At 38.1% G+C, this 24,399-nt stretch overlaps 1 protein-coding gene across 1 annotated transcript in view; it reads right to left on the bottom strand.

Annotated features, from left to right (window-relative positions):
* Positions 1-24,399, bottom strand: part of GADL1 (glutamate decarboxylase like 1) — an 84,668-nt gene that overhangs the window by 49,505 nt on the left and 10,764 nt on the right. Inside the window, exons 2-11 of the mRNA XM_074151054.1 lie at positions 24,182-24,354; positions 23,264-23,390; positions 21,459-21,549; positions 20,764-20,870; positions 18,709-18,824; positions 12,886-12,965; positions 12,716-12,770; positions 9,143-9,259; positions 3,261-3,325; positions 2,919-3,000 (exon numbers count right to left, since the gene is read on the bottom strand). Coding sequence (XP_074007155.1) covers positions 2,919-3,000; positions 3,261-3,325; positions 9,143-9,259; positions 12,716-12,770; positions 12,886-12,965; positions 18,709-18,824; positions 20,764-20,870; positions 21,459-21,549; positions 23,264-23,390; positions 24,182-24,354 — 1,013 coding nt within the window. The remainder of the gene's footprint in view (positions 1-2,918; positions 3,001-3,260; positions 3,326-9,142; positions 9,260-12,715; positions 12,771-12,885; positions 12,966-18,708; positions 18,825-20,763; positions 20,871-21,458; positions 21,550-23,263; positions 23,391-24,181; positions 24,355-24,399) is intronic.

The raw sequence follows: 24,399 nt of genomic DNA, 5'->3' as shown, positions 1-24,399 counted from the left end.
ATCTCTACCTTCTTTGGAAATCATTCCAATTTTGTTTTACTAAGTCTGAAAGACACTCTTTTATTGGCATCTCACTGCAGTTTATTCCTTCTTTTAAAAAAAAAAAAAAATCTGTCTAGCAAAATATTTAAATACAATGTTTCATTCTAATAACCTAGCTGCAATGCCTTAAGCCTATTAACATTACTAAACCAGGAAGCTTTATTGATCACATGTGGCAAAAAAACCCAAACCAGACAAAACCAGTAACTATTACTTTTGCTATTGGGAAATCAGGGTGTTATCACTACATCAGAAATGGATGATTCCTTCTAAAGCTTATCTTTTCATACATAAAGTAAAATACAAAGCTTGAGCTTGTTAAATAATCTATACCTATATATATATAAAATACTGAAGAAGTCTATTTATAGAATCGCAGAATCATTTAGGTTGGAAAAGACCTTTAACATCATTGAGTTCGACCATAGACCTAACACTGCCAAGTTCACCACTAAACCATGTCCCTAGCACCACATCTACATGCCTTTTAAATACCTCCAGGGATGGTGATTCAACCCTCCCTGTTCCAATGCCTGATAATCTTTTCATTTGTCCACTTATAATCACCTAACCCTAATCCTGAGGAAGTCCAAATGGACCCCAAAGCAAATGGGAAGACAGGCTAGAGAAACTTCCTTAATCCGTCAAAGGGAGCTAGGGCTTGATTCATAAATGGGACTTAACACCTATGCTTGACATTTTGCTGATGATTTCTTGCAGAATTCACCACTTCAGAAACTACCTGAGGTTCCTTGCACACTCACTAGCACAGCATCGTGTGCCAAACTTTTCCAGGTCCCACCTCAGGATCCAGCTCCCACTGAAGCATCCTAACCACAGCGTGAAGGAATTATATTCACATATAAACGTGTGCTTCATCTGCAGCCATGAGTATTTATGTAATTTAGGAGCAGTGGAACAAGTTCCAAAGTGAGGAACCAATACATGTACTCTTCCATACTCTTACTGGTATCAAAATAGCATTTTTAATGGAAAACCGGGTCCAGCTGCCTGCTCCAGATCTGGTATGGAGAGGATCAAAGTGAAGCAAGGCCTTTCTGCCAAAGTGTCTTAAATATGCATTTGACCTTTTTTCTTAAAGATTTATATTCCAACACTTTAAAAAAGCTGATAAGAAAGTACTCAAATTTGTATGTGCTTCTGTTTGCATATAAAGACTGCGCTGGCACATACACAAAATATTTAAGTGCCAATTTTCCAGGAATTAAAGACAAAGTAAAATACCCTCTCCTCCCTATGCAGAGAAATCTTCTACTTCCCAGAACGTGTCTCACTGTACAATAAGATCTGATTGTATGATCAGTAATACTTATGTTTTCACTCTTCAACAGCCTGGGATTCAGCTCTACAAGTATTTCCCGCACAACATTGCCTGGCTGTGATTTTGAAGTGGAATAGGATTGCTCTACCAGACATTACACTCAATGGAAGGAGAAAACAGAAAGGCTGCCAGAGCCCTGAAGTTGGAACAGAGTTTGTAAAGTGACTCTAAATGCCAGGACAGCTAGAATATTTCATCGCTCTCCATTTCTTTCCTCTTTCTTCCTGAAAAATTTCCACTATGCAGCCCAAGTAGCCTAATCATTACCTGGGGCTATTATCTAGGTACTGGGCCTAATTAGTTAAAAATATAGCACTGAATTCTTCCCAAGCCTGCAATTAAGACACCACATTAATCTTAGTCAATAACTTCATTCTGCTTGTTTTTCATCCTGGAATAAAGATAAAGTGATGGACGGGTAGTCCTGGAGTCTAATCCTCTTTAATCCCACAGACACTAGTCTAAGGAAATGAGAAGGCACACTTCTCCTTGCTGTCCTGCCATGTCTCACCCCTGACTTGGAGCAATCAGCTCCAAGAGACCACTGATTAGCATCTACATTCTCTGGTCCTCATCAGTTCTTACTACCAGAAGTTAGTAACCAATTACATAGATCGCTAAGGACCAGCAGCTGAATAGAAACTATCAGCTGTTTTGACAGAGATTTATAAAAGTGATTTATGGCCACAAAATAGTGATGCAAACCTCAGGGGCTCCAATATCTTCATGATGTTCAGTCATTCATAACCTATGAAGCATAAGCTAAAACTCACTCCTGGTGGTGGACAACGGGCATAAATTTTAGCAGGCTGAGTTTGAAATGGGGCTTGAAATAATTGACCTCTTACTGTTTTTCTCATTAAGATAGAATTCCACAAAGGTATAAGCAGAGACTTCTACCACATTGCACACTCGTCTCACTTTTGTGCCACTTGAAATTAGAGCTCTCTTGTTTGCTTGCTAGACCTTTTAATTAGTCACGGCTTTTGGAAAGCCTAAGTCACCCTGGTGATAAGGAAGAACTAGTAGAGTGAGGAAAGAAGGCTCAGCACCTTTTCTGCATGTGCTCCAGCTCCTATCCCTCTGCGTTTCCACTCTGGTGCACCTGCGTAAGGGGATGCGAAAAGGCGCTCTGCGTACTTTAAAGGGAGATGCAGTGCTGCTGCAGTCCCAATGGATGACAGCTATTCTGAGGACTTTGACAAGCTCGGTGTTTAAGTGCTGCAGACCCAGGTGACAAAATATTCAACTCTGAATGCAAATCAGGTACAGAAGTTTGCAGCTGGTGCTCTTGCTAGTGAAGTTTGATGACTGGTGAGTACAGTGACTTGGATAGGTTTGACCTTGCTCTCTTATTCACCCTTTATTAATTTTGTGGTGAAATTCAAAATAATATTACTCAGCCTTTGCACTGCAGTATAGTAAATCTGACTTGCGATTGTTTTCTAATTATTTCCACTTCCATATTACAGCAATGGCAGCCTATCATGTTAAAAGGAAAAAAAAAAAAAAAAAAAAAGACAGGAGGACTTACAGAGTTGTCTTTCACCAGAAGAGCACAGCACTGGATTCCTGCCAACAGCATTTTATGGGGATTCCAGGCGACAGAATCAGCCCTGCAAAATTTATAAATGGAGGTAGGGAGGTGGAAATTGTACCTATAATCATGGGTACTAGAGAATCAAACACAGCCAACAAAATCCAAGCAGACAAATTGGACTTCCCTTTTTTTTCACCCAAACCCCCATAGATTCAGGTATCTCTCTAATTACTAGTAATATGTATTTTGTAAAATGCAGCTCTCATGGAGGCCAACAGGCCACGCAACTTCCACCTCAGTCTCTGGTAAATGTGCCCATGAACTAAACTGACTTACCTGTGGATGCCATGAAGAAGTCTGCAATGCTTCCTCGATATCAAAGCTGAGCCACCCCAAGAAGCCTGTTGGAACATGTATAGAGCCAAGACAATATTATTTGTATAAAGTTCTATTGATAATGTTTCAACTATTAATTTCTGAAGATGTTTTATCTCATTTAAAGTTTAGTTTACTACACAGTCAGTGGGCTAAATTTTGCCTTTAGTATCATCTACCGAAATAAAGATGGCAGCCTGGGGCTATGCCTAAAATAGTGGCACAAACTATCAGCTCCTCTGTGAGCCACAGACTACACTGTCCCTTCTCAGTAAGCAAGAAGATGAACTGAAGTGCCCTTGCATAACCAGACCCGTTCCTGATACTAAATCAGAGGTGCTTCCTTTCCCCCAGCCTAAACCTAAGCAGTGAGAGCAGAAAGCCCCCTTTTGCATATCTTCTTCCTGCTAGCTGTGTCCTTTCCGAGACATTCACAAGGGAAACAGTAGAGAATGATAATCTCTAGTCAGATTTTCCACACAGTTTGGATAGGAAAAGAGAAGACAGTGAGTAGGAATCTGTTACCAGCAATCCAACTAATGTTAAAATGGAGTAAGACTCACCACATCCCCTTCAGGTCATCTAAGAGTCTTCGAGTTACTTCTTTGTAGTGAGGAGCTCTCTACTGAACTCACTTACTGAGTATCATCTATTTAGATACCTGTCTTTGGGTGACACCTTTTGCAGATGTCTCTCTCCATAGACTATAGAAGGAACCCAGACAACAAGCCTTTATTACACAAGTTTAATTTCTGGGCAACTGGAGTTCGGGAAGGTGATCCTCATTCATGAATTCTGCAAGGATCAGATTTCACCCACCAGGTGCTGGGAATCTTCAGTTCTCAAACAACAGTATTGTTTGAGAATACTGTTCTCAGGATTCTCCAGGGGAGAGGTGGGGAGAACATGCAAACAGTAGACATGTCATGCAGTGCATTTAAGAAATTATTATTAAATAGGAAAAAAAGGATTTTCAATGTTCATGCAGGCAGAATCCACTTAAGCAAATTCCCTGTGAAGTAAGCAAGGCTCCTCAGAGATGCACAGGAGGCATCAGTCCACAAAACATTTGGACTCAGCTTATTTCAAAAAAAGATTAATATATTTGGGTTAATGAAGAAGAAAAAAAAAAAAAGAAAAAAGAATCACAATGGAAAGATTCCTGACCTAAGCATGGAGAATACACACTTATTTGGTTTTTGTTCTTTTTTTCTTGAAAGAAACAGGTGTGATAGCTGATCTATGAATTTAGCATCAGTATTTGCTTCATAGGCCATACATTAGGAATAAGATCTGGGAGACAGGAATCAAAGGCTCACAAAGGAAATGAAAGGTTAATAACTTGTCTTAACACATCATTCTCATTAATGCAGTACATTAACGCACCACATCATATTTTATGTTGTCACGCTCATAACATCCTTGCTGAGGAAAGGGCTGCTGCTCGATCTACAGGTGGGACCTAAGGTAGGAAATTATTTGCCTCAAACTTCACGGTAATCCTGTGGCAGAACCATTACTTGAAACTGGGTCTCTCCAGCTAGACCAAATTTGCCATGTTATGGGAAAACAATCAAACCAAATTTCCTATTCATAGACAAATTTTACTCCTCTCATTCGATAATTAAATAAATTCAAGTCACTAAGTTATTCTGTGATTTTCATAATTCATAAGCAACTCACTGAAATACAATAAATCTTTATGAAATTCACATCCAAAGGTGTCTGTATTTGGAATGGTATTACTAGATGTCCAGGCATTTCCACCACCTTTCAATTTCTCCTTGAGCCACAGTACTGCAAGATGAATTTGTGTTCCATGCCTCTTTACCCCGTTCAAAGACCAAGCACTTAGGGATCTAGGGCTGGCAAAAACCAAAAAGGAACAAGAAGGCACTTAAGACGACTGTGTATCACTGGCTTTGTCTGTTTTTAAACACCTCTAATGATTGAAGCTGCACAGCTTAACCACTTAATTTGCATTTAACAATAACGACACTAAGGATTTAAAATGTCAGTCCTAAACAGTGTTACCTCTTGTCATATCTGCCGTGGTCAGGGGAACAGATTATTCCTTTTCTTTTTGCAGCAGCTTTTAAATCATCTGTAGAATATTAAGTATTGTCTGTTTGTCTTTTATACTTTAAACAACGTGAGTGCTTCCAATCTTTCCTCATTGGTCATAATTTCTGGGTATGGTTCTGTTTATCCTCACTGCTCTACTTTTTACTTATCTTTCTCCTCTAGGTCCTTAACCTTCTTGAAGCACAGCTTTTTTATTTGGACACAATCTAGATAAAGCAGATGGAGCACCAAGCAGAAAGAGACCATTATTTTATGTATCTTCTTTATTCAATTCTGAAAGAGATTTAACTCTCTCTGAAAAGGCTTACAATTGCTGATTTGTGATGTACTGCAAGGCCCAGATCTTTTTCTGAAGATCTGCTGTCTAGCCAACAATCCCCAGCCTGTGTTTGTGCAGTTGATTATTACAGCTTTAAAACTTAGAGTTCTGCCTTTATTGAACTGTAGCCTAGTTTTTCCACTTTTTTCTCCAAACTGTCAAGATCTCTTTGATTTCTAATCCTGTCCTCCCACTGCCTCTTTGCAGTTTTATGCCATCTTCAAATTTAGTCAGCATATTCTTTTTCATCTCCAGTTAATAATGAAAATACCCAGATAACTTCTAACCTAGAATAGACCTTCGTGGAATCCTACTCAAAATTTTCTCCCCTTTCAGCAGTGAACCACTGGTAACTGCTCTCTGGGTAAAATTTTCCAGCCAGATTTTCACTGACTACCACAGCTGCAGCTTGGCAGCGCTTCTCTGGCTTTCAGATGAGATATTGCCAAGACACAATAAATTTAACTGCTTCTCCTCCATCCGTGAGACTAGAGAAGGGAGGTAGATTGATCAAACTAGATTGACACACTTTGTTTATGACAAATCCAGCTGAGAGCAACGTAGCTCAAAACACAAAGTTAATTATTATAACTGCATCCCATGCAATGTAATGGTAACTAGGTATGAGAAAATGACTGTGTTTCATATGCAACGAACCACTTACAGCTGAACAATGGGAATCACAGCGTTTGCAGTGCGATTAAACTACCTACCTAAGCACAGGCTAATAGGTCAAACCTCATTTTCTGTACTGGTCTAGCCATAGGAATAAAAAAGTCAAAGTAAGGCCCAGCAGGGGAGAAGTACTCATACATAGTATTTAAAGCTACATGAACACAATACATGACATACATAAGTGCTCAAGCTTGAGTGCATATTGATGATGCAAAATGAGTCATTAAGAAAGGCATCATAGATGTATGATAGAATGCAATAAGCAACTGGAACGTGGGCATGACTACTATAACGTGCACAAAATAAGCCTGGCTATAGCCTCTGCACTTAGGCTGTTGAATGGCTTGACTGGAAAGACAGTTTGGGCTTGCTGGTATTATCTTCTTAAAACAACTTTTTCCTTAAGTCCCTTTTCGTCTTTGGGTTTGTCTCCATGTGAGAGCTTATCTACTATTTCTGACTTCATTGAAATTTATCTTCCCGAAGCCCACTGATTTTATGTTGATGTTCTCCCATTTGCCCTCCCTAAGAATCATGAGCTTTATCATTTCATATTTAATGAAAAGAGTCTCCCTAAGGCAAATATATCAATGTTCAGGATCAGAAAATATTCTGAAATGAGATACATCACTGCAAATCTGGGAACAACACCACTGACATTCATATAAGATATTCTTATAAACAGCTCTTGAGACCATTTGCAGTAGATAATCCTGATTCCCATCAACAATATAGGAAAATTCCTAAATTAGACAGAACTTCCCATTTTCAATCTTTGTTTTGATTGTACTGTGTCTTTTTTTCTACAAAGTTACAGCTGGCCCAACCGGCAGTACTCACTTGCTGTAACTCAGACTGCATAATGTGTAAATCATTCAACAAGAAGCCAAGCCTTTCAGAGGAACGTAAATCCTCAAAGCTTTCAAAAATATTATATTCTTGCCTATAAGGCTAGAAAGCAATAGGCTTGCTTAAACACAAAGAAAAAATCCAACTCTTAACTATGTTTCTTGTACACTATTTCTGAATGGCAGATGCCTGGTCTCACTGTAAATTTTCACATATTATTCTAGTAAACCTACTTCTAATGGCGCTGTGAGTGAAAAAAGGTCACACGAATTACAGTCTGCTCATTTTACCATAGCACATTTGTATATACATGTATGCCTGATAACACTTATGTGGAAAGCTTTCAGTCTCTTCCCTATATGCTGTTCTCATATAAATACAGCTAGAAACTATAGACAAAAAATAAGAAACAGCCATCCACTCAACTCTTCATAGAGGGAGAAAAGAAAGATGGAAAAAAATACTGACAGAACTCCCAAGAACTCTTGAGAGGTTCATAACCTGAATCACATCTTAACAGAACAATTGGTCTTCCAGACTATAAATGCAATTTATTACTGTACCTTTGTCCTTCTGCTAGGAATCAATTAACATCTGACAACTACAGCCACTGTTCAAACAGAAAATTTACTTTAAGATATTCACTGATATTTTTACCTCAGCTTAACATGAGGCAAAGCTGGAAGACGAAAGTTAATTATTTACAAAATACTATCAACTGCCTATGAAGTACAGTTCAGAATATGGTCCAGGCTCATCCCACCTAACTTTAGTTATTCAGCTACAGGGAGGTTAGGAGACTACCTATTGTCCTCCTGCAGCCATTGGAGATGGCTCCAGTCATGTCTATTCAACTCACCCAAGATCCAACACAGATTCTGAATACATCCCTCTTTCCATCAACTATATTCAGACATACAAGAGACCAGCACCTACATATGAATGCTCCACTTCTGCTGAAAATCTGCTGCATTGCTCTCACCAGCACACAGCCATGAGGAGGCTTTGCAGACACTTTAAATACTAGGGCTAAATTCTGCATCTTTGCCTCCAAGTCAATAAGAAAACTTTTGACTCACACATACAGCGACTTTATTTATTAATGTCTGAGTCATTTATTTGAAACACACATCCCTGCCTACGTGATTTTTCTTTAAATACTCAACATTAAACAAACACTTGAAATATTTAGAGCAGGTCTAAAAATCTCCATTGCTCCATGGCTTTTAGTTTAGCCATTCTGGATTTGTGGCATTGCAATTATAAAGAGAATGCAATTTCAGAAAACATGAAGAGACCAAGTTTTAGAAAAATACATTTACAGCTAACTCTTTCAGGTAATAAAAAGGCTCAATGATTATTCCAAAAAGGTTCATGACTGGATTTTAATATCCAAACCTAAAATTATAAAGAAATGAGAAAAGAAAAATTCCTGAACAATTTAGGAAAACTTAAGGAGATCTACAAGAAACTCAAACCTGTAAATATGAAACAGAATAATTTACGACTGGTTGAGTCAGAAATACACCTTTATTTTAACCTATATGAACCATATACCACAATTCTAATGTGTCCACTCTCCAACAGAATGTGGAGTGAATCTGAAGTTATTATTGTATATAATCACCCTTGAAGCATTTTTAGGAGGTAGTAAGAAGGAAGAAGAAATTGATTTTGAAATCATTGAAATATAACCTGCCAATGGAAAAATAGCTTTGACTGCTTGTCACAACCAAATTATTTGCTGGTTTTCAACACATAGAACAGAGACAAATCAGAAAGTATTTCTGTTCTCTATGCAAAAAAAAGTTATTAGAACCCAACTTAGTCCCTACAGAGAAATATCAACAGTCAAAGAAAAATTGCAGTTATAAAAAAGCAATGCTAAACAAAACTATACAGTATACAAACTCACATCAACATGAAGCCAGAGGCCATGCTTTTCACATATATCGGCAATTTTATCCAGAGGATCAAATGCTCCCAGCACTGTTGTGCCTGCTGTAGCACAGACAAGAAATGGTGCTGACCCCTGCAATAAGATTTGAAAAAAAAAAATTATCATTTGCACTGCTCATTTCCTCCAGTATATCTGCAAAGCTAAAATATAAAAAGGACTAGGAATACAGAACAAAGATGTGACAGTCTACATTTTAGTTTCCCAGCAGAAGGTACTGCATTTAAAAGTGCTGACTTTAAAAAAAAAAATTAAAAAAAGCAGCATTTTCCATTTCCAGTTAACACCATCCTCCCAGGGCAGATTTCACCAGTTTCAGACTGTTTTGACAGATGCTAGTTTTGTCACGATCAAAACATACCAGATATTTGACATCTTTCTCTACACACTGATTTTCATTTCTCAGTCTTCTACATTTTACTACCATATTTGCTGTCGAATAAAAAATAAAGCTACTAACTCAGCCAGCAGGCTGCTCATGCAAGCAAAGGGTTCATCCCTCTAGGGGTTCCACCTGCGTCGTCTATACAATGCCCCTATTCTCTGCCCAGTGAAGAGGAACCTTTAGTCAGGGAACATGATCTGCCTTAGGCAGCACTGCCCAAGCACATACAGCCACTGGGACAGTCATCGCTATCTGACCCCAATGCCTAGTCTACAGCAACGTGCTATTCTCTTTCTCCTACTCCTGTTTAGAAAATAGGAAGGGCTGTAGACAGGAACTAAGCATCAGGAGAGAGACCACTGGAAATATCAGTTTTAAAGTTAGACAGGTGGGATAAGGAAAACTATCATCAGGTTGCAGAATCAGACAATCTTCACAAGCCATCCATTTTGGTTTCAGTGGCTTTGCTCATTGCTTTCCCATCCAACTAATACCAGGGGTGCAATTACAATAGCAGACTAGGTTATACACAGACTAGGTCATGTACCCCTGTGGATGTATGTGCCTGTGCCTACTTAGGAGCAGAAACTGAAACAATGAAAAGAATTGGTGGAGTCTGTAACAACTCCACGAAATTAAGGGTATCAGCCTGAGCAATGACTGTGTGGTCTCACTTCCTGGTAAATACATGCTGAAGGAACTCCTCTACACGTTTCATCATCTGGCCCACAGCATGTCAACGCAGTTACTGAAAAGGCAGTAAAAGTTGTATTAAATTGTACAATCTGGGATCCCTGGAGTTCATTTGCCATGAATTAAGTCTCTCAGATGATGCAAGTCTCTCTGCTGATATAACTCAATGTAGCTTCACTGAATCAGACATCAGCTGAAAAATCAAACTCTACACATGAGTTTTATGTATCTTCACTTCAGCTGAAATCTGATCTCTCTTATTTAAAAAAAAAAAAAAAAAAGTGTTGCCACTTTTGAACACCCAACTACAGAGACAGGCTTGATTCACGTTTACACTCTGACAGTTTTATACTTCTTTAACAGTATAGAAGACTGTTAGAATGGTTCATAATTATGATTTATTTGTATTTTTAAATTTCTTTACAAATTGCTACAGCAGTGAAAAGTAACCTTGGAGTGAATTTAAATTAATCCCATACATTCACAAAGAATTACCAGCTTATAACTCTCTTCTTAGTCATTCATTCCCAGTACAACCTACCACAAAAGTCAGTCAAACTTACAAACCAGCCAGAAGCTCAAGTACAAAACGCTTGCAAGTGACACAAGGATGTATTTGCTGCACCTAGTTTCTGTTAGCTTTCTCATCAATTTTCTCCCACAGCTATATCGAAGTCAAAGGTCCCCCATCTGGCAGTAGATAACATGACTGAATATGGGGACAAGTCTAGGATCTCCACAAATTCCAAAGATTGTTACCATTAAATTTCTCCTGCAAAGAAGGGAATTATATTTTTGTTCTTATTAACAATATAGTTAAATAAATCTTCCTGACTAAATTCTCTAAAGAGGCCTAAGATTCTTGCTATCATAGTCAGTGATCATTTTGTGCTCCTATCACTAGCTAATACATCCTCTGTTGTCTAGAGTCATTAGATTATTTACTGTAATTCACTGAAGTGTCTTTCTATAAAAGTTGTAAAGTAGCGCTTTATCAAGGACAGACACACTTACTGAAGCTCTGATGAAATCAGAGTTTGAAATCAAAACCTTCCAATATACCTGTAACTTCCATTAAAATGCAAGTGAAATAGTGTTCTTCAGTATGCCAAGCTTTATAATACAGAACATTAGTTTTTAAATTGCAGAGCACCATACCGAGGTTGACCTTTTTATAAAATAAAAATCATAAACACCAGAGGATTTCTTTCAAAGAACCATTACATTCATTATTACATAAACAAATAAGAATTCTGTTTTTGTAAGAGCAAAGAGCTCGTTCTCCTGTCAGCCTGCTTCCTCTTGCTCTATTTTACTTCAGTCCTTCCCCCACCCAGCTTGCTCAAATGAGCAAGTACAGGTTGTCTTCCACAGATAATGTGAAGCACAGAAAGAGACAAGCAAGAGAGTTTGCTAGGTCCTTAGGGCAACCAAGTATCAATAATTACTCTATCTAGCATGAAACTCAAAGAAGAGATGGTTGTTTGGCAGATGATATATCTCAATCAGATCTTAGTGAAACCTGGTGTGGCCATGCCAGTGCATGACAGGACAGCACTGCCTTGGCTTTTCTATCAGCCACAAAAGTAAGTTTCTCAAGGCAGGATTCCACAGTAGGCATCATCCACACCATGGACATTACACTAATTGCTTGGTATTCACAGATTGTGGACTAAGGGCTGAGATCTGAATCCTACTGCTCTGATGGACAAACTGGAAGTGAGAAATAAGGTTAGCTAACCAAGCAAAAAGAAGATGCTCCGTGTCTTAGAATTCACATTCAGTCCTCCAAGCTCTCTAAAGTAAATTATGTTGACTATAGCAAGTGCTGTCTTACAGATTGTGGGAATCTATGTTAATGTTGTCAAAATACACACGTGAGTCCATTTCCAAATGCTGGCCTTTGACTTCCTACTTGGTAAAGTTCCTGGGGGAAAAAGAAGCACAAGATGGCATCTCTGCACTCTTCCTACAATGCTAGAAAGGACCAAATTTAGCACTTTTAGCATGTATCATAGTTTTAGAGATTAAGGCCCATGCTACAGATCTTGCTCACTGTAGAGGACAATAGCTGATGGAATTAACTGAAAAAACTACAGTTTTCATTTACCATTTAAGGAAAACAAATACTGCACCCATTTGAAAAAAGGATCAAGGGCAAAAAGAGATCCTAGAAGAAACAAGTTAAATACTTCAGAGCAGTGTCGTACTCAGGACTTTCATTAGTAGTAAATACCCCGCGGAATTTTTCTCCCTCATAAGTGTAGAACCTAAAAGTCTTGGCTTGTTCCACAAGTTTGTGGCAAAAAGACTGCACCTGTAAGAAAGACACTGTTACATTAACTGCCCTATTTTTAATATTTCACTCAGTTTTCCTTCCTTTCATTCAGACACAAGCACACAGTCTGCATACACTCTTCCTCTCTCCTTCATGCTCTCTCTCCCCCTCTCACCTCTTTCCTGGCCCGCTGGACTTGTTTCTCCAGTTCCTCAGGTATCATCTTACCTCTAAGGGACACAGATTTAAAACTTTTTCAGTTACATTCAAATAGGTTGGTTATGTACAGCACTACTGCATTTTAAAAAGCCTCAGAGAGCACAGCCATGGCTTTTGCTTGCTTACCTTTCATCTGTTTTGATGAAGTAAACATTCTCTGTACCAATACCCAGGAAGGAGGCTGCCTTCTTCATGGAGTAATGACACTGTAAATGAAAGAGGAAAGAAAAAAAAAAGTGAGTATGCAACTAAAACGAAAGAAAAATTCCTTAGTATAGGGAATAGTGACACTGAAAGCTAACAGTCATGACAACAGCATATCCTAACACAAAAAGTAAACTGACAAAGCTACACAGCACCAAGACCATCTTCTATTTAACAATTAATGACAGACACTGAAGGCTGGGGAAAATAAGACACAAAAAGATGTGCATCTGCACATGAATGTTTAAAAAGTGAGCTTAAAAAAAAAAAAGTTCTGTTCCATACAATTTTTTTAAAGCTGGTTCTACATTAGAATGAAAAATAGAAATTTTGAAGTGTCATCAGGGAAGAATTAATTGTTTCAAAATGTTTTAATAGAACCAAGTCAAAAATATCAATAAGTGTAAGAGTCAGGAAATGCACGAGAACAAAGGTCCAAAGGCTACTGAACTCAATAGCCTAGAAGCAACCTATAGGTCTGAAACTCCAAAAGCACCACTCCTTGGAAAATGGATCCTTAATTAGGGTGTATTTATGATATATCTAAGGCCTCTATCACTTTATCCTTGTGATTTTTCTATATCCTTTCTCTAAACATCAGCCGTTTTCTACTGCCTAAGAGGATACTACGCTAAACTAACCCTTGGCCTGATCCAGCAACTTTGTTCATAGGATCAAGGAGATCAAGTCCCATTACTTACCAAAGCCCTGTGGTACAATTGGGACTTCCAAGGCTTTCAAAGCCCTATCTCTGCAGAAGGACCCAAAAATCTTGGTGTTTAGATATCAAGGTTGTTCAACTGAATGCGGATCTTAGAAGCCATTACAAAAGCAAGCAGACTTTAGACAGGGCGTCAGCACGTCTTCAAAAGTCTTTAAATAAATATGGATTTTGCAAAAGGTTTGAGTCTGGACCAGTCAGCATTTTCCAGAAAATGAAGTTACTGTTTCAGCAAACTATTTTAGCTAGGTTTTGTACAGAGGCATTTTTGAATGATTACAAATATACACAGCCCACTTTGCATTGAATAAAGGGCATTAGTGCATGAAACCTTGAAGTGAGTGTAAAAGAAGAGACCCCTTCACCTGCTCAAACAATGTTAGAAATGGGTGTTTTATTAAATCAGATTGTGGCAAAATGGCTCTGGTGAGAAGGATACCCAAGTGTACAGTACAATCCATATTTTTTTTTACAAGTTTTTCTTCTGTTTCTATTTGTTTAAAAATATTCAAGGTATATCTTACCATATTTCCAACATTAACTTCTATAAGGACCTGTTCTATGGTGGACGCTCTTAATCTAGCATAAAAACATTTTGTCCTATTCCAGAATAAGAGTATGCTGATCTCAGCTTAATCCATCTTCAAGATTATCCTGGGAACTCAAGATACAGTAACCTTCTTAATCTGGAGTTATTTTTAAATGTCAAAACCACTGAGAACAACCTGCAGCATGCCAAATGCCTACCCATTCACAGCAATGGAGTCAGTTTTGAGACTATGCAGCACCTCATAGGACTACACAGTTCTCAGAATCAAGATCATCCAAGCCTTGGTTTACCACTGCTTTTCTCAAAAAATAAAATTGGCTCTTTTTCGCATTATTACTGAAGAGTTAAAATAATCATATTCCAGCAACCGTGAAGATGTCTAGAATTGTTACTTTTCATACAGGAGGTGAAGCCAGGTGGTTAATTAATTCCATTTTCTTCCAGAGAGTTCACACAAATGCAGTTACTGCAGAACATAATTATGAAAAATGTACAACATTTTAATGTGTGGGTATGAATATATTAATGGTATTAAAGCCTGTCACGCTTATTTTGATGAGATGGATGATCTCAAAGGGCTCTTTTTCTTTTTGACAAGAAGGTTTCCCCCACTATCACCTACTTTATTTTTAAAATAAAGGCATACAAAGACACTGCCTGATACTATCGGGTAGTTTTAAGAAAGCTTATTTTTGTAACATGACACATCCACAGAGGCCTTAGAGCTCATTCATTTATACTTCAGAATAATAAGATACATAGGTGGATAATTAGTCTGACGTTACATCAAATTAAATCAATAATGGTAATAATGATTGTAGAGCTGCTGTGTGTTGCTCAGTAGAGTTTGGAAATGTTTTCAACTGATTAGTGAATCACTTAAAATACAAGTTGCCTCCACCACTGATTTCTATCCATTAGATACAAATGAAAGGTATGAATCACCAGGAATAATAAGATTGCTCCAAACTGAGAAACAGTAGACCTGCAAATTCAGTATACTAGTAAACAGGCAGTCACCAAACCATGTATTTTATTATAAAAAATGCTATGGGAGACTGGGAGAAAGATAAGAGAGGCTTGAGCCTCTTTTGAGAGATTATACCAAAAAACAGAGGGAAAGGCAAGAATAAAGGGAATATCAAAACAAAACAAGCTGCTACCTCCACAGGTACTTCTGCACCTCTTGGAAAACATTGTCAGGTCTTCAGCAGGACAGAAAAGGGACAAGAATTATGATGCTACATAGAATTGGAATATGCTGTCTTTGATGAAAAAAGTAGTCTTTCAATTATATTGATTGAAAACAGACAAGAATTTCTTTTTTTTTTCCCTGCTATCATTACTAAAAGCCATTATGCTAAATTACACCACAGCATTTTAAGAAAAAAATAAACCAGAGAATATTTAGCAGCTCCAGTGCCAACTAATTCTCTTCTTCATATTTCTCTTTAAAAAAAAAAAAAATTAAAAAAAAGTATTATTTGTATCTAGATTATATACACAATTTTAAATAACAAGTTTAAATACTGTGAGTTCAGATGACTCTTGCCTTGTCTTTTGCAGTTTTGTTTGTTTGGACGCATTATTAAATCTGTTGCCATTTGTAGTAAGAAATGAATGCCTTTGAGCACAAGATCAAATTGGAATAGTGCATTTAAGATGTGCTGCCATACTATTTTAACTATAGCTAGACATAGTTTTCTTTTCCTAATAACATTTGCAAAGACAAAGTACTTTCCCCATGCGCTCATTAAAACAGAAGATAAATTTGTATTTTCTTGATTTTGAAAAGTTTCCTAGAAACATGATTGCATAAAGCAATTACACTATTATGAGATTGTTTTATTACTCATTTTTGTCTGTTGTAATTTCAACAGGGGACAGCACGGTGAGTTAATGTTGTGTTCTCTCACTTTATTACTTTCATGATCAAGTTGCACTGGGGAGGAATTTAGTTTCATTGCATCTGAAAAACTGCTCATATCAGCATGCACGTTTCAACTGTTTACATGTCCTCTTCTACCCTCAGTTACCTCAAATTTAGCAGATTTCTACCTTTCAGATCAATGCAATACATTCTTGGGTCAGAATAAAGTTCAGATGAGACTCAAATAGCAAAAAGTGATAAAAAGGTAGGCTAACTACAACTGTGTTCAGCTCCTACAGAGCCACAAATCACGCCTCAAGAAAGTGGAATATAGCAATTTCTCTACTACTGCTACTGTCTCAAGAGGAATCACTCTGTAATGGCCCAGCAAGAGAACTACAGACTAGTAGCATAAACATCGTTCATTGTGTATCACCATAATTTTAAGGAGCTAAGCATTTTACTTGCAGAAACAAAGAGCATTTTTGTTCCTGAAGGCCAAACAGAGCATATGAGGATCTTGGGTGGGCCATACGTTAACCAGACACCTACACATTATCCAAGAACATGCAAAAAATACACAGCTCCAGATCACATAAAATTAAGTCACTGGCAAGTCCGTGCATTCCCCTGCTCTACAGCAAGGAATTCTTTCAGTCTGCCAGGTGTCAGACTGAAACTTTGGGACTTGGCAACTCAAGGCAAAAATAATTTCATTTGAGCACAGTGTTGAAGCCAAGCCCTAAAACGACACAAGCGCCTTAAGCAGCCATGTGTTTTGACTCCTTATCGATACTCTGTTCATTACAGCCTCGTGCCTTTTCCAGGCCAACACTGTTATCCTGATTCATTTCAAAGGAAAACACCATTTCCAGGATGATTTTTTTCATCATTTGCTTGACCAGTGCAAAACACATCTATGTCCTCCAGGACAAACATCACAAAAAAAGCAACTCAAAATAAAAATAAATAATATAAAATTAAGAGTGTGTGACACAAGCACTTATATACTTCTTTTCAGTGTGGGCCATTCACTAAACGTTCTCAATAATATGATATATCTGAACTAAAACTTCTAAAAGGTAATGTTAACTTGGACTCAGTACAAGTGGATCTAAAATAAGGATACATAAATATGCACATCTCGTCCCTCACAACTGTGAATAAATACTAGAGATCTTAGGCAATAGTCCCAACTGCTAAAAATGGCAGTTTTACAGCAAGTGATTACTGAGTACAGAAGACAATATGGTTTTCTGAATCAAGCAAAGTATTAGAGATCAAAAGCATTGCCTTACAAATAATTTACCGATTTGTTTTTTCCTGGTCAGTTGTATGTTTTATGGTTTTGATGATTCTGGTGAAGCAAAGATGCCAAAATAAATTTATTCTGTGAGTCAAATAAAATTTCTTTTGTCATTAAATTAAATGCTTGTTTATTTTGGAGTAAGAGGGTGTACTTTTTATTTAAATCTCGAAATGAAACCTTGCAACTTCATGACAAAAATTCTATGCGCTTCATCTCAAAAGCATAAATGTTTCAACCTCATTTTTTCTTCCTTAGCTATTTTTTAAGATGTAGCATGATGGATTAAGTATGAACCGGCATGTCATTTCATATACACACTTTTCAGAAAGAAAAAACCTAAATATATTTTGCCTGGAAAAAAATGCCTTTATTTAGGACATTTGGATTCTGTTCCAAAATATACGTGCTGTCTTGGACAACTTATGCAATGCCTTCATCCCTCAGGCTTCTTCAAAGTAAGCCTCTCTTGTCTATTTAAACTGCAAACTGTTTGGAGCATAAACTTAAAGCTAAAATTATTTTGGTAACTATATACTCCCTACTACAATAAGGTTCTCACTTCCACTGGGACCTTTATACAGTGGAGTCAGAATTAATAACAACTCTGTACTAATCAAATGATAAACTCTTAAAATTGCAGGTTAGAGAAGAAAAGCCTATTAAAAAATTAGCTTTGGAATAAGTGTATGAATGTAACTCAACTTTCCACAGGCAGTTTAAACAGATATCATTCAAAAACTTTAACACTAGTCACACATTTTCAATTATTTAAAGAAGAACTGTCTAAAGATCCAGCAGGCTTTCCGAAAATGCTTTAGAGTGGTTTTGGTTCTCTACCACAGCCAGTCTGTACTCAGACATAGGGCAGAGTGGAAGCTGCAGAGAGCTGTCTCACAGGTCCACAAGTGCCCAGCTTATTCCAAATTAAGCCTGCAGGAAAAAAACTTTGACATCCAAAACCTACTTATGATTCCTGCTAGACTTTATGCTGTGGGAAATCAAACGCTGCAGACTTCCACAACATCCCACATATATTCTGCTATGGGTTTGCCCCACGTACAACCTATTCTTATATCAGCAATTTCCAAGAGCAGGAACATCTGTGTTTGTGTTCTGCAAGCAAGGAATCTTCTGCAGGGAAATCTACCATCGAACTTCTCCACATAGCTCCAATATTCCACACCATACACTGATGACAAATTTATTGTACCAGTCCTCCATCAGATATGCAAACAATATAATTTTGCAGCCATTAAAAAATAAAGTTCAAAAATGTTTTTTTGTTTTGTTTTTACCTCTTCTGAAGTGAACAGGACTAGTCTTGGCAAAGCTGAAAGTCCTTTTTCCTTTATCTCAGGACAATATCTGTATCTTGCTAAGTTCATAGCGTACATATTAGAAACGGAGCCACCTGCAGAGACATACAAATATCAGATTAGCCATAGTCCCAGCAGCTGTCTTGTGTCTGAGTGTTTGACCTATTGGGGGGTGAGGGGGAAGCAAGCAACATAGAATTAGTCCCTAGCATGCATCATAGCTCATTTCCTCCTCAAAAGCCTACAGACATCAAAAGAACTTTGGGCTCTGCAGCCTGCATGGAAACAGAGCGTTTGAACACTCTTTGGGGATATTTCCTGAAGTGTGCCCAAACAGAGCGCTCCTTGACAGAGAACACCCTGCAGCAGCTCCTTCCTATTTACTCTGAAGCAGTGCCAGTTCAGCTGCCCCCACCAAGCTCAGCTGCACAGACTCTAGGAGACCTTTTGGGCAACCAGGCCTCACAGTGTTACAGGGAGAATAGGGCCATCAGGGGCAAAAAAAAGAAAAGCGAGTGAAATCAGAAGATCTGCAAGGTAAGATCTGGGCAGGTTTTATTCACTTAAAAGCGAAAAATAATCAGAAAAAGCCTTACATAAAACTAGTACAGAGAGGTACAATTAATTTATCTTTTGACAGTATCTCAGTAAGTTTTACTTCAGAAATTCTGCGGTAAAAGCAATGAGTCTACTGAAAACACAAATCAAATCTGACATGAAAAAAAATCCATATCATTAATATATTTAAAAAAAAGGGGGGGATTTTAGTTTATTTTTCTACTACTCACATGTAGGCTAGAATTACTGACTTTGTTTTGGTTTTGGAGGAGGGGGTTAAATCCATTTGCTCATTTAATTTCTCTTCTCACCCCCAAATCAGATAGAAAAGCTTCACATCTCACCTAATAATTTGTTGTCTGAATAATCTGTGGACTAATATTATTATGCTTCATTATATCCATACAGTGGGCTGGAATGCTGCTTTACAGAACATTTGAAAACCGTGGCTTATCAAGAAACTTAAGAAATATTTATTTGGTTGGCCTTATCATAACATTTCAAAAAACTATTAAAACTCAAAGGAGTTAAGCTCACGACACTCCCACTAAGATAAACTCTGGCTCCCACAGTTGATAGGCAGGATACACAGATCAGTGCCCTCAGGCATCACTGGCTAGTGTCAAGCTCATAAATCAGCTCCCTGTCTGTCAACCAATTTGACTCAGTCCAATGATGCTGTTCATATTGCTGTTAATAAGGTCAGGAAGGGCATCAGTTACAAACAATTAATTTCCACATAATTATATTTAATGTAGAACTGTTTTCATAGAATCATAGAATTGTCTAGGTTGGAAGGGACCTTTAAGATCATCTAGTCCAGCCACCAACCTAACTCTGATTGAAAAAAACCATCACTAAACCATGTCACCAAGCACTATGTCAACCCATCTTTTGAATACCTCCAGGGATGGTGCCTCAACCACTTCCCTGGGCAGCCCATTCCAATGCTTAATAACCCTTTCAGCGTAAAAATTTTTCCTCATATCCAATCTGGACCTCCCCTGGAACAACTTAAGGTCATTTCCTCTTGTCCTATCGCCTGTGACTTGGGAGAAGAGACCGACCCCCACCTCTCTACAACCTCCTTTCAGGTCAATGTAGAGAGCAAGAAGGTCTCCCCTCAGCCTTCTTTTCTCTAGGTTGAACAACCCCAGCTCCCTCAGCCTCTCCTCATAAGACTTACTCTCCAGACCCCTCACCAGCTTCGTTGCCCTTCTCTGGACACGCACCTCAATGTCTTTTTTTGTGGTAAGGGGCCCAAAACTGGACACAGTACTTTCATTCACCTACTGATCGGATTCACAGAATTATTACTAGAAACACATAGCATAAGCCTGGATGAAATAGTTGCACATATGTGTGTCATTGGATTTTTGCATGCATTTTCAAATATTCTTTACAACTCAAATGTTCACAAAATTACTGTATTAGTTGATTTATAATGACTCAGCTTGAAGTCTGAACTCTTCCTACCTGGATTAAATATGCCATCACCTTCTTCCCAGCCTATGAACTCAATCATTTTCTTGATGACTGCTTCCTCCACCAACAGAAACACAGGGGATACTTCATATGTATATCTGAACAAAAATAAAAGCACCATGATTGGTATTAAGACTACAGAACTTGTGCCACAGAATATTGCTAAAACTAGGTAAATTTTTCTTCCACGTTTCTCTAATCTGTCAGAAACTGACCACCATCAGCAGTAAAACTCCAAACTAAAAACACTATAGATTTGACCCAGTAGAGCAACTGATTAGTTCCTGACAGCATCACATTGACACTTCCATTCTCAAAGTAATACATCAGAGTTTGCATTTAATGTAGGTCACACGCTTAAATTTCAGCTATAATGACCTATTGCAAGCAACAATTACTCTTTGTTTAGGGTTTATATTTGCAAGTAAACAGTGGACAGGTAACCATTTGCATTCAACTCTGTGCAGAATCCTTCAAAGGAAACAAACAACTGAGTAAATCTGATTAATTCATTTTTATGCACTAAGTTAAAAAAAAAAAAACAACACCAAAGTCTAGGTTTAAAAGTGTTAAAAACAAAGATGTCTCCTCTTCAGCCCCACCTCACAAACTAGAAAAAAGGGGGAAAGCTGTTATTCCAAAATGCGTGCTAATTCGTCATCAAGAAAACAGAGAACTACACTTACACACTTGGGTTCAGTGCTTCTGTAATGAAACGAGCCACCAATGAGTAATAATCTATTCCAGCGTACAGCTGATTGAAAAATCTTGGATGACCTGAAAATACAGATGAAAAGCAAGCAATGACAGGATATACATGAAAAGTGAATATATAACAGGCCCTGTCAGCTGAACACTATATCACTGCGAACCACAATTCACTCCATCATTCTCTCAGTATTTTCTGGATTTACTTTCCTTTTCTCAGATTAGACAATCCTTTGAAAATAAATATAATAATCACTTTCAGGTCCCTCAACAAGGTTTGAGAGATATAAGTAGTGCATTGAATGAGTGTGGGTTGTTCACAAGTTTTAGAAATCAAAAAAAGAAAAGGGATTGACAACTGAATACACACAGTGACTTTTAACAGTGGTCTTGAGAGGCTATGATGGATGCTCAGCCGAATTTTGCTAAGCAGTAGAATACAGCAACCTGCCAGTCCCGGGCGGCTGTGCCTACACTCCCACCAAAGTCTCAATACTTTGGTATTGATGGAGAGAGGCAGTATTACAGCTTGGAAAAACTTACTGCAGACTTAAAATGACAAGTTCAGAGAATTTGTTTACCTGCCTTGAAACTCTGAGATATAACTAATTATGAGAAAAGTCTACACTATTGTTGACTATAAAAGGAAGTCAGTTCAGCAGTGGGAACACCACCTAAAATTTAATCCACAGCATACCGCTTTTACGTGCAAAATCAGGTAAACTGTATGGCTCCATTTATATTATATCTGGGGCTTCAATAAATGTTTATACTTTAGATTAAAGACTATTTGCACAGCATATTTTTATATACAATATCCTTTCTAAGGTGACATAGTGTAACAGATAAAAATCTGAAGGCAATTTGCAAAAGTAAGATAAACAGAACACCCTCCAGTAACTCAGTAATTATATCTGCATATTATTAGCGCACTCCCCCTGTAGATCAGTATTGCTGCTTTTCCATAGTTTTCAAAGGCATGTATGCACTCGCGAAATTATTTTACGGTTTTATTTTGTAGCAATCGTGACTGTAGCAGGGAATATGCCCTGGAAACGCACAACTATATCAATTCTCACTTTCCAAAATACAGCCAGAGCTATGGCAAATCTGAAATCCTGAGCTACTGATCCACAGCACTGTTTCCTGAACAGATGTTATTCATCCCTTTTCGCTAAGACTGAATTATACTACACATGCTGCAGAAAGGTTAGCCATAGAGAACTAATCCTGCAGAGATGTGGTGTACTGTCTCTGAAACACTGCAGGCTCTCTTCTCACAGTGTCTGGAACAGGAATTACTGCCTATCAGCAAATTAACACCCTACAAGAGTATTGCTCAAAAAGAGCAATAGTAAATGTAGGGTAACCATCACTAAGAACATATGAGGGCAATGATGGTGGCTCCACTCCTCACCACTCAGACTGCAGAAATCACACACAAAGGTCCTTCTCCTGCCTGTTCTGCTAGACTGTTTTATCATACCCATCTAGGTGACTTTCACAAGACTTCAAAATGACAGAATCTACCACTAATGTCAATGGCATTGCAGGAATTAGTTTTTGATTAATTTGCCACAATTACATATTTCAGTCAAACCTATGGTGACCAGCATTCAGTCAAACAATTGAAACACAGCAAAATGTTTGCATACTTGTATAGGCAGGCAGAAAACAAACATTCACACCCCTAGTTCCCTGAAAGGTGACAAAACTTCGTAAACATTATCCTGTCTTCCTAGGTTAGCATACAAAATAACTTCACTAGAAATCACATTCCTACTGGTTTTGACGCTGTATTGTATAACATCCCGGCAGAGTTGCAAGAGTTTCTGATGAGATTCTCCAGTGTCCCGCATTTCCAGGTCAAGAATCTGCTTCAGTGCTTCAGGGGCTTGCCATTCACAAACCTAGTGATGTGGAGGGAGGGAGGGAGACACCAGCAGCGAACAGGTTAGCCAAGAGAAAGAGGTTATAAAGGTACAAGGTAAGCAGCACATTCAGCACTGGTTTCACAACTCTGCCCATTGCAGTGCAGCATGCCACCAGAAAATATCTCTGGTAAACTGGTCTCACGGGATCTTGGCTGTATTGTGTCTCAGGCATTGCTTGACCATAAAAATCAGAGTGGAGAATGCTGGAAGGCAGAAAAGCAAGAGGCCTGCAGGTCACATAAGCTAAGGGTTTGTAATAACAGCATTTTCAGATACTGTTCTGCCAAGCAGTGGGAACAACCAGTGCATGCCCAAAGGCAAGTATGTTTTATTTTCAGCCCCTCTTCCCACACAGCCCATAAGCAGAGGTTTTGCAAACCCCATAGAAATCTCATAACGTTGCCCTTTCACAGCAGTACCACATGTGCTGTTCCTCCTCCAATACTAGTGACCCCGAGGAAAATAGAAGTAGCTCGCCTGACCCCAAACAAGAAAAACACTGCATCCATTTGTCATATCAAAGAAACTGACCATTGTACTCTGAGACCAAAAAAACTCATTATTTTCTGGCAAATATGTATGCCAATTACGTTATTGAAAGGTTTTATAATATGGTCTTTCTTAATTTGGCAGGCTGTCTTTTTATTTCAGAGCCAGGCATGGACTAGAAGCATTTTTGAGGCTACTTAAAGTGCAATAAAATACAGCTTAGAAAAAATTACTGTTCACTATCTCTGTTACAAATTCTCAACATTTTTTTGCTTTACCTTTTCTGTTACATCATCAGCTTTCTGAATAACTTCTTCCATTATAATCTTACAGGCCTCTTCCACAAACTTCTCTCCTGCCTTGGCATCCATTATCGGACCATTTAGGACAACCCCATCCACCAAAACAGCATTCTTCTTCTTCTGGAGCATCTCCTGTTTGCAATTACCAACTGTAAGATAAATAACTTACCATTAGAGCAAGGCCTAGACAACTA

The sequence above is a fragment of the Numenius arquata genome, chromosome 7, assembly GCF_964106895.1.
Source record: "Numenius arquata chromosome 7, bNumArq3.hap1.1, whole genome shotgun sequence".
Classification (NCBI taxonomy): domain Eukaryota; kingdom Metazoa; phylum Chordata; class Aves; order Charadriiformes; family Scolopacidae; genus Numenius; species Numenius arquata.
Note: the sequence above shows the minus strand (reverse complement) of the source record. Positions and strands in the feature narration are given on the sequence as shown.